Below are 11,005 nucleotides of genomic sequence, written 5' to 3' on the forward strand. Positions count from 1 at the left end.
TTAAAAGGGATGATCATTTCTCAGCAGGAACGGAGCGAGGAATTTGACATGAGGAGGGCGAGTTACGATTAGGGGGGGGGGGGCGAAATTAGAGACTTCACCTATTTTTAAGTGATTTTCAATGAGCTGATTAGTAACAATTAACCAAAATGCAATTTCTTTGGGGAGCGCCCCCCCCCCCCCCCCCCGATCCATCCCTGTTTCTCAGATTTAGTCGTGTCCAATAAACTTCTAATGATTGTAGCGATGACTGGTGGTAGCGCTACAGGAAAGAGTGAAGTTAGAAAAGAAGAGGACTAGCTAAAATTTGGATATGGAACACCGATGGTATGTGTTACAGTTTGTATGTCTGATTTGGGTAATGTTCGCATTTCATGATTTTCAGGTTCTCATTGGAACTAAAAAAAATGGATACAAATTGAGGTTTAAGTGATCTTTGATTTGATATTCTGTCAACGATTTGTCCCTTTCCCTCTAATTGATAAAAGGCTATTTTAGACAAGAGTTCAAATCATATTTTGAGATAAAAGACAATGCAGGATATAAATTAAGTGCTCCGTCGTCGGATGAGAAAACCGTTTAAGTAATTATTTGTATAACAAAATATCAAGGCAATTAAAAATAGGTGATGTTTGTATAAGACAATTAAATGTTTGTAAGAACTTTTTGTAGTCCTGTAGATTAGGACATGTTTTTCTCGCATAGTCAACATTTCGAATGTCGACGTTGGTCGGTGGGTTGCACGTCCACGTTGTTAAAACACTTTTCTACCCTTTCGCTCTACCTCTTTCCGCTGTTGGGTGACACAAACTTTGTTTATCCATTGTGTTTTGCATATATAATGGAACGGGAAGGAATCCCGGGTTGATATCAAGAACTATATGGCCATGCTAGAAAGGCTCAAATGTATTTATCCGTCATTTTTTGGAAGATTTCTCTGAGACTTATGTTGCCGTTTAGCTAATCTTTCGAAGCGGATGCGCATTCACGCGCTCGAATTCACGCGCTCGGCTCGACACGTCAAATTTGCCTGCGCAAGTCGGGAAACGCACTCAAAAACCTGACACGAGTCCACGGCCTATCTCAAACAAGAAACCCAATTCATCTTCTTCCCTTCCCCGATCCCCAATCACAGAATCCCTAACCCTAAAACCGCCGGCACCACCGCCGCCACGATGCTCCGCTCCCCCGGTCACTCACCACGCGACCTCTCCCCCTCACCCTCGCCCGCCCCCTCCACTCCTCACCCCGTCTCTCCCACCCCGTCCTCCACCTCCGCCTCCACCCTCGCCACCACCTCCTCCAAGCGACGCCGCCCGGAGGTGCTCGACGAGGACGCCTACGTCGTCGCCATCGAGCGCATCATCGAGAGAGACTTCTTCCCCGACCTCCCGCGCCTCCGTGACCGCCTCGACTGGCTCCAGGCCGTGCGCTCCCGGGACCCGCTTCTCCTCCGCGACGCCCAGCTCAAGATCCTCGATCGCCGCCGCCGCCTCCAGCGTAACGGGCCCCTTCCCACCCCGACGCCTGCCACCTCCACCGCGCTCCGCTCCCCGTCCTTCCTATCGACCCCCTACGTCGCTCCCTCCGCCACCGGTGCAGGCGCCCCCGAGGATGAGGACGAGGACGTCTCTGCTGCGCTCTCCCTTGACGACTTCTTCCGCCGTTACACCAGTGAGGACAACGAATCCTTCTCGCGCATCCTTGAGAAGGTCAACCACCGCCGCCGCGAGCGCTATGCCCACCTCCTGGAACCTGGCGAGCAGGCTGATAAACAGTTGTTGGAGGATGCCAAGCGCGACAGGATAACTGATGGCTATGGTACATCAGGGCAGCCGCTGAGTACATTGGACGGTGCCAAGTTTATGTCCAAGAACCTGCTCATGTACCACCCGGCTGACCGAGGGGAAGCGTCGCTCACTGATGAGGAGCTTGCCGAGCGGCTGAAGGGCCTCACCAAGGAAATTGACAGGTCAAACACCAGGTTCCACGGGAAGGCCCCGGTTGAAGATGGGAAGCCCAAGGAGGAGGAGGCAGCTGCTATTCTGTATGCTCTGGTTGCAGGCTCCACTCCTGGAGGAATGGCGTACCACGATCCTGACAAAGCAAAGAAGTATGATTTGGAGGATCTGAGGAAGACGCCAAATCCGTTTTACATTGACTCAGGGAAGAAGGCAGAAAATGGGTATAGTTTTGTGAAAACACCATCGCCAGCACCTGGTGTAGACGAATCCCCATTCATGACGTGGGGTGAGATTGATGGAACTCCACTGAGATTGGATCCTGATGAGACACCAGGCGGTTCTGGGGGTAGTGAGAGGGCACATTTCAAGATCCCACCTCCACCTGTTCGGGATGTGAAGGCACACCTGCTGTCAAGGGATGCTGCACGGAAGATAAAGGCACGTACTAATATGTTCCACAAGCCACCGCTACCATCCCCTGTAAGAGGAGGCAGTGCAAGCCCCAGGACCCTGTCTCCTGCTGCTCAGAAGTTTGTGAGGAATGCCATCGCAAAGTCAACACGAACCATTGATGAGTCCCTCCGTGCAAGTTACAGAGGGTCAACACCATCTGCAAGCACTCCAAAGACAAGGTTTTCAACAGATCCGGGCTTGGGATCACAGTCTCCCTCGACGAGGAAGGGTTCTACCCCTCCCTGGTGATTTCAGTAAACCTGAATGGTCTTCCCTGTATTGTATCAAATTATATAGCAAAAAAGGAACTGGTTTTTAAAATCTTGGAAGTTCGAATCCTAAAGGTAACAAGCCATCTTTGTAAACTATTCTTTAATGCCAGGTTCCCATGTTTATTGTGTTTTTGCAATTGTCTTACTAAAATTTGTCTTGATACTGAAAAATTATATTTCTGTAATTAACAGCTAGTTTGATCCTGTCAGAACATAAAGTCGAGGTTAAATTATTTTTGCCTAACTGGAATATTTGAAAATAAAAAATAATATATTTCAGTCGCTATAGTGGAGATACCCAAATAACTTGTTGCCCGCCTGCAAGATGGTTTGTCATGTTGGGCTTTGTGTGATGGGAGTATTTGCTTGCCACGTGTTATAGCGATTAGGACATGTCGCATTGGAATTAAGGAAATGAAGTGTCAGTTAATTTAATTCATGCTTCGGTAGTTGCACACTTATCTTTTTTTTTTTATCTTAACTCATTAGTTATATGTTTAGTTCGTTTGGGTTTGTCGAAGCATGTAATGAAATCACACTCTTTTCCATCACTTGATAGGATAAAAGCGATAGTGTCTCAAGTCGGAAGTGTCAATCCTGAAGAGAGAAAAACAACAGGCTTCAAACTACACTAGTCGTTCCAGTAGCATGTGAATTTCTTTACTCATTACATTTCTTCGTTGAATGATCTCGTATCATAAATTGGTAGTATTGCAAGTCTCATTTGTATCAGCTGTACTAGAAGGAGTATATAAATTGCTAGTGTTTGGCCCACTTTTGTTTTGATGATTCACGTGCCAAATATATTGAAGATAAAAAAACGCTAGTGTTTGGCCTAAGTGTCACTTAATTTTATTGAGGAAATGAAGTGGAACAAATTGCTAGTGTTCGGCCTACTTGCTTTTGTTTGAAGCTGCTTATTTGTGTATGAAAGAAACTAGGGCGATTTGACAACCAAGTGAAATTTAGATTCTTCATCTAGAATCTACCCTATTTGTGTGGCCAGTATGTACAAATTTATCATCCTCTAGGCTGCTTGCTTCAGAGTTTTTTTAGAGAAGGCAATAGCCCAGATCTTATTGACTGTTGACTTTAACTGACAGTTTGGATGGTTTATTTTGTTTTCAACCCAGCTCTTGTCTATGTCAATCCTGATATTCTCTTTGGCAGCGCATAGTTTCTTTCTGGGTTGTTTACGTAAAAAGAGGTTAGCTTCGTGAAGATAAATTAAATGGTCTTGGCGGAGTTAATTAGCAATCTGATAGGCTAGCTCCGTGAAAACTTAGCCGGGCAGGGTGATTTTGACACTTTTAGCTCTTATTTTGCGAGGATAAAGGATATCATTGCAAACTTAAATGTTCTTACAATCGCTGGTCACCACAGCTTGAATGCCATCAGGCACACTTCTAAGCCGGCACAACGTGCGGTGTTCTAAGCGGCCTAAAGAAGCTAAGCTATGACTAGCGCCGTTCTAAGTACGCGAAGCTTTCAGAACTGTGATATCCCTAATTCCATTCAACGATCTTCTAATTTCCTGGCTCTTAATTCTCAACCAAATGGGGTCTTGAGGTTGGATATCATGGCATAGATTTTCGACATGTAGTTTGAAGCTTGTTGTTTTGTATTCCTCAATGCTATCTTAGGAGGAAGTCATGCATAGTTGCTAGTACTAGTACTTAGCTTCTGGTGATTTTGTATTCCTCAATGCTATCTTAGGAGGAAGTCATGCATAGTTGCTAGTAGTACTTAGCTTCTAGTTCTTTATATTTTTATTTTTTGAAAGTTAGCAGGAGCTGCTAAAATTCCATTGGTTCTTTATGTATTGAGCACTGAAAAAGATAATATCAGACCTGATTCTGAAATATGCAGTGGTTACGTTCTTCTTTCTATATTTCGTAGCAATATCGATATGTCAGGTCATGGTTATGTGCTTCTCTCTTTCGAAGACTTTGTCTTAGGATCCACGCGAGTTAGTTCTACGGAATGTAAACCCATTTGTCATGTCTGTTTGACCATTTTTTACAGTTTGCAGCAGATCAGATTCCTACTTACTAACTCCGTCCCATATTAAGTGACTCAAATTTGTCCAAATATGGATGTATTTATTCGCAAAAAGCGTTTAGATACATGTAATAAAAAGTCATTTAATAATAATACGAGACAGAGGAGTAGTAGTAGTTTTCCGTGTAGAGTTGGATATGTAATTGAACCTGTCAGGGTTTCTCAACGAATATTTGTGAACTGGGGTACTCAGGCTCAAACCTAACCTTTTATTTGCCTCCAAGGCGCCAACGGTTTCCTGTAGACGGATTTTTTTTTCTTCAAACAATGGTCCTCCCCAGCTCTGACGGAAGGGTGGGTGGTGCAACGTTTACCCTGCAGCGCACTCGATTTTCTTGAAGACAGATGAAAAAACTTTGCCTCATCTTCTTAATTAATCTAAGTTCAGTGTCTGGCTTGTCAGCAGAAAATCTAATTAGTGGAAAACTAACAAAAACTGTTACGGAGTACTACAATATTTTCATAGGCATCGTGGATCTGGCTACCAACGTGCTTGTATAATTGGGTGACGTCAGATTTTTCTTAACGCTGTCACGTAGGATAGTTGTTTATATCGAAGAGAGAGAGAGGGGTGAAGAAAGTCACGAGTCTTCTCTTAGTTAAGATATAATCTCTTCACAAAAATGATAAGGCAAAGAAAACACACAATCTCCATTGTACTAGATTTTACCTTTTCTTAACATTTATTTGATTATTTTATTCATCTAACCATTAATTGTGACATGACACAAAAGAGATGACATATTGTAATGCGCCCATTACTTCTTGGGGTGGCTCGATCGGAATGATAACAATGATTTGGGCGGAAGTGGACGTTGACGACCTAACTACCCCGTGCAGACGAACGATGCGCATTAGCAATCGCTACACCAACTTCGTGTGGTTATTGACGAAACCAAAGACGCCGTCAACATGAACACGAACCAAGTGAGGCAAACTTAAATTGCGGATACACGTATGAGGTAGAATAGTCGCACGGAGACAGTAACAGGCTGGGGTTCAATAGCAGTTTTCTAGTAGGTCTAGCCGATACTATTTGGAATCCAAAGTTGCAACAATGGCTAACTTTATCTAAACAAAAACCCAACTAGCCCAAGGGGTGGTGGTTGCACTTATAAGACATGGGCTGTCACATGGCCTTGGGCCCACATGACGTGAAAGTGGCAGCCCAAACATCTCTTCTCTTCCCGCGACTTAAGTGGCTTGCAGGTCCTCGTATTCTTGTCCCAGGGGATGGTTGGTTGCCGGCCCGGGGGCACCCGGGGGATGATGCGCGTTGCCGGGCCGGGGCACCCGGGGATGATGCGCGTTGCCGGTCCGGGGCGCCCGGGCATGATGTGCTCTTATGACTTGTTCCTTCATTCCTAATCAACAAAAGAGCATATGATTTACGGAGCATCATATTCTCATTTAGATTACCCATAGCACTAAGAAATGAAAGTACGTGGTAATTTAATTGATGCGCACGAGCGCGAGTAATTGGTCCTTGCAATGGTGCCGTAGGTGCAATGGTTGTATCTATAGGTGTGATGTCCTCATCATCTTCCCCTTCTTGAATTGGAGGCGTTCGCAACACCATCTCATCATCCTCGCCCAAGAAGGGTTGCAAATCTGCAACGTTAAATTTGGGACTAACCCCACCATAATCTGAAGGAAGCTCAAGTTGATATGCATCATCATTTATGTTTGCTAAATTCTTGAAAGGGCCAGCAACGCGTGGCATTAGTTTAGACCTACGCAAATCAGGAAACCGGTCCTTTCTCAAGTGTAACCAAACAAGATCACCGGGCTGAAACACAATCTCTTTTCTCCCTCTATCACCAGCAAGTTTATACTTGCCATTCATGCGCTCAATGGTTGGTTTAGTGGTCTCATGCAATTTTAGAAACAATTCAGCCTGTGCACCAGCATCAAGATTAGTCTTTTTCGAAGTTGGAAGGGGCAGCAAATCAATGGGTGCACGAGGAATAAAACCATAGACAATCTCAAAAGGGCATAACTTAGTAGTAGAATGCAGCAAACGATTGTAAACAAATCAATATGAGGCAAGCATTCTTTTAACAATTTTAAGTTCTTCTTTAGGACATCCCTAAGCATTGTGGACAAGGTCCTATTAACAACTTCAGTTTGCCCATCAGTTTGGGGGTGACAAGTAGTGCTAAACAACAGTTTTGTCCCCAACTTGGTGTCCCGATCTGAAACTATAGTTGTGAGAACATGCAAACGTACAACCTCACGAATGAAAAGATCAGCAACATGTGTGGCATCATCACTCTTGTGGCATGGAATAAAATGAACCATCTTTCAGAATCTGTCCACGACAAAAAATATTCTATCCCTTCTAGGTAATCCCAAAACAAAATCCATTGAAATATCTTTCCAAGGAACATTAGGGACAAGGAGAGGCATATATAAACCATGAGGTTTAAGTTGAGACTTAGCTTTTTCACATGTGGTGCAGCGAGAGATGAATCTCTCTACATCCCGTCTCATCCGGGGCCAAAAGAAATGGTCAACGAGCACAACCTTTGTCTTCTTGACTCCAAAGTGACCCATTAAGCCTCCTCCATGCTCCTACTACAACAAAAAAAGACGAACGAAGTTATTTGGGATGCATAGCTTGTTAGCACGGAACACAAATCCATCATGATCAATGATGAACTTGTTCCAAGTCCTGCCCCTTTTACAAATAATGGCATAGCAAGTAGAGACACAAGTGTCAAGTTCAGAAATGTCAGACTTGATAGTAAGATACCCTTTAATCGTATCTCATTAGAAAGTCTGGGCTCAGATTTAGGTGCATTTGTTTGCCCTACAAATTCTTTTGCAACAATCCAATTTTCACTTTTAGTTTTGGCCTCATTCTTAGCTCTACTAGCCCGAGAAAGATCATCCTTTAATATATGTTCAGGAGTCATTGGTATGAGGCCAATATTCTTTCCATTATGGACAAGAGAGTATTCGTTAGTTCTACCATCATGAATTGACTCTCTATCACAAGGTCTACCAAGTAATAAAGAGGATGCTTGCATACGTACATGTCGGAGCACGGAACTCCGGCACCGGGGATGTTGGACACCCCCTTTTTGGTTCGGTGGAGGGTGAGGGGATCGCTCTGGCGATCGCCGGCGTGGAGAAAGACAGGAAGTGTCGACACGTGAGATTTACCCAGGTTCGGGCCACCCGGAGGTGTAACACCCTACGTCCTGCTGTTGGTTGTATTCACAAGTTTGAGTGCGTACAGGTTGCCGGGGAGTACCCGGGCTTGCTACTAGTCCCTCTAAGGAACTTTGCTACCTGGGTGAATGCTAAGTTATGTTCTTTTCTTGACTGGGATCGAAACCCTTTGACCGGTGGCATTGGTCCTCATTTTATAGCCAAGGGGATACCACAGGTGCCTATGCATGCAGCGTGACACGTTAGCCACCCGCGTGTCCATGCCACAAAGTTCACACTATTGTTGATCCACGCTGGGCTTCATGCAGCGCCCATGCCACTATACACAGTAAATAAAATGAACCGTAGGGTAGCCGCTCTAGCCTTGCTGAGCAAGACTAGCCCTGCCGATGTGACTCCTGTCGGTGCATTAAATGCACTGCCTCTGCTGTCTCCCCAGTTTTCACTGTTCCGCTGTCCTGCTATCCCCACTTGTAGGCCCGAGCGCGAGTTGCCGGAAGCACCCTAGTACAGGCGCCCAGTCCGTTGCTGGGGCAGCATGCTATTACCTTGCCGGGACCATGGTTCCCGGGTAGTCGCCGAGGCGGGTATCTCTTCTGTTCTGGATCTTGGCCACTTTGTCAATGATGTCAGAGCTTTTAACCTCCCGTGTGATGGTCTTGCCAGTGAGCGTCTTTCCACAACCCCCCGTAGCTACTTCCTCGGGGGTGAGCTCCCCGGGTTTACCCTTCTCGGGGAGCCAGCCAAGCGGGATCTCGTTAGTTGCGACCCACGCGTCCCGTTTCACTGGGACCTCATGGGCCACTGATACGACAGTACAATATCACAATCAACAAAATCAACATATGTACCAATTGCAAAATGTGCTCGAACAGTTCTGGTTGCCTTAATCTTACAACTATTGTTGAACCATTGAACATAGTGGGGGGAAGGGTGTGGCCTGGTTGTGAGGGCAAGCTTCTCAACCAAATCAACACTAGCCAAGTTTTTGCATCTCCCTCCGTTGATGATAATACGAACAACCCGCTCCTTGATAACGCCACGGGTTTGGAACAAGTTTTGGCGCTGATTTTTGTCAATCGGGCTGGGCTGCACACTCAACATGCGTTGGGTGACAAGGCTCTTGTATTTATCAGCGTGTTCAACCCCCATGATCTCCATTTCTTGCTCATGGGTGGCATCTTCCTTGCCTTGATCAGCAATCAAGGCATATGTCTCCTCATCAAGGTCACTAGCGGTATCATATGCCCCATCTTCACATATGATCATCACACGCTTGGTGGGGAAATCCCTGCGGAAATGACCATAACCCTTGCATTGGTGGCATTGCACATCTCCGGTTCGCCCCCTGGAACCTATGGATGATGCGCTCGGGGCTGGAGCAGCCGGCGTGCTTTTGGTCGTAGCCGGGGATGCCGTGCTCGAATGTGGCTGCTAGGAGCTTGTTTTGTTAGAGGAGGTTGTTGGGGCAGCCGTGCGAGTAGCGGGGATGAAGAGGTGTGTGGTGTCCAAGAAGTAGTTGGACCTGTAGAAATGTTAGCTCTCGACTTCGGTTGGCGGTCCTGCACTTCACGTTCAGCTTTGCAAGCAAAATGGAATAAACAGTAATGTTATTGTACTCCTTATAATCCAGGATCGTTTGAATCTCCCGGTTTAAACCACCTACAAATCTAGCCATCATGGCCTCATCATCTTAATGATAGCATAACAAATCATTCCGGTTTGCAGCTCTTGATAATAATTTTCTACAGATTTAGAGCCTTGATTTAAACGTTGCAACTTGCCTAGCGTTTCTAAATGATCGAAAGGAGGTACAAATCGATCTCACATGCATGGCACATTTTAACGTAGCCCAAGTTGTGGGGATATTATTAGCACGCAACCTACAATGTTCACTCCACCATGTAGAAGCAAAACTAGCAAACTCACAAACAGTGGTTCTAACTTTTCTATCTTCAGGAAAGTCATGACAAGTGAACCGATGTTCTACCTCTAGTTCCCAAGTAACGTAAGCATCAGGATCATAGCGACCCTCAAATGGCAGCATAGAAAACTTAACCTCCTGACGGGATCCCATACCATGTCGGTTATGATGAAGCCGACGATATGGGCGGTCGTCATTGCGGTTGACTCATGCGGGTCCTCCAAGTCAGCAACATAATCGGAGTCGTCGGAGGCTGTCATGTTCTCACCATGACCCACAGGAGCTCCATTAGCAGATGCAACGCCTTGTTGTGCAATTTCAGTGCGAAGGGTGCGGTGGCAACCAGCTGGAGGTGGTTGTGGTTTTTGTTGCTGCCGGGGTGGGGGCTGCCGGTGTGTTCCATCCATGCGAGCGAGGAGGGTGTCAAACTTTGATGAGGGCATCCCTAGTCCTTTGTCATCTTTGCCTAATGATGATCTTGCTGTTCAAGATAAACCCAATGATCTACGCATTGGACCAATTACACGAGCACGTGCCAAGTTATTAGAACAACAGGTGAACTCACTCCTAGCTGCACCTAAAGTTTATATTCATGAGAATTTTATACTGCCTAAGTCTTTGTATCTTTGTGTAATCAGGTTTGAGGCTGAGGCAACCGTGGAGCATGGAGGAGAGGAGGCCACGTGCGAGGATCATCATGTGCTGTTATCCAACATCAAGATATGTACGAGGGAGGAGAGGGAGGCAGACGCATCAACTATGGTTGGAAGATGGAGGATACAAATGCTAGAAGAGCCACTTGTGTGCAAGGGGCAGCCAACGACAAGAATGATCTGCCCACCACAAGTTGAGTACGAGTACGAGGCGCAGCAGGACAGCCTACGACGAGTCCGACACGTCTAAGGGGCGCCCGGACCTGTGAGTCCTAGTTTAAGCCAAGTCCTATTCGGGTTGGTTGTATGTGTTTGAGTTGAACCTAGTTTGAGTCTGAGTCCGTTTGTGTGTTTGGCTGCCCCTCGCCTATATATACAAGGGGTACGCCTAGGGTTAGAGTTAGACCACGTTTTAGCTTATTCAGAACCTTTTGTTGAATTGCTCCAAGCATTCATCTGAAAGTATATAATTCCTCTTTGTTTCGATCAAGAATTTTACCT

The 11,005-nt window shown here is 45.8% G+C and overlaps 1 protein-coding gene across 1 annotated transcript; it reads left to right on the forward strand.

Annotated features, from left to right (window-relative positions):
- Positions 1-1,056: 1,056 nt before the first annotated feature.
- Positions 1,057-3,567, forward strand: LOC100841817 (splicing factor ESS-2 homolog). The gene is made up of 2 exons (XM_010229365.3): positions 1,057-2,761; positions 3,249-3,567. The coding sequence occupies exon 1, from the start codon at positions 1,176-1,178 to the stop codon at positions 2,664-2,666; it is 1,491 nt and encodes a 496-aa protein (XP_010227667.2). The 5' UTR covers positions 1,057-1,175; the 3' UTR covers positions 2,667-2,761; positions 3,249-3,567.
- The last annotated feature ends 7,438 nt before the right edge of the window (positions 3,568-11,005 follow it).

Source organism: Brachypodium distachyon, chromosome 1 (genome assembly GCF_000005505.3).
Source record: "Brachypodium distachyon strain Bd21 chromosome 1, Brachypodium_distachyon_v3.0, whole genome shotgun sequence".
Lineage (NCBI taxonomy): Eukaryota > Viridiplantae > Streptophyta > Magnoliopsida > Poales > Poaceae > Brachypodium > Brachypodium distachyon.

What these genes read in the sequence shown, in the direction of transcription:
- LOC100841817 (XM_010229365.3), top strand. Translation starts at nt 1,176, where the DNA reads ATGCTCCGCTCCCCCGGTCACTCACCACGCGACCTCTCCCCCTCACCC.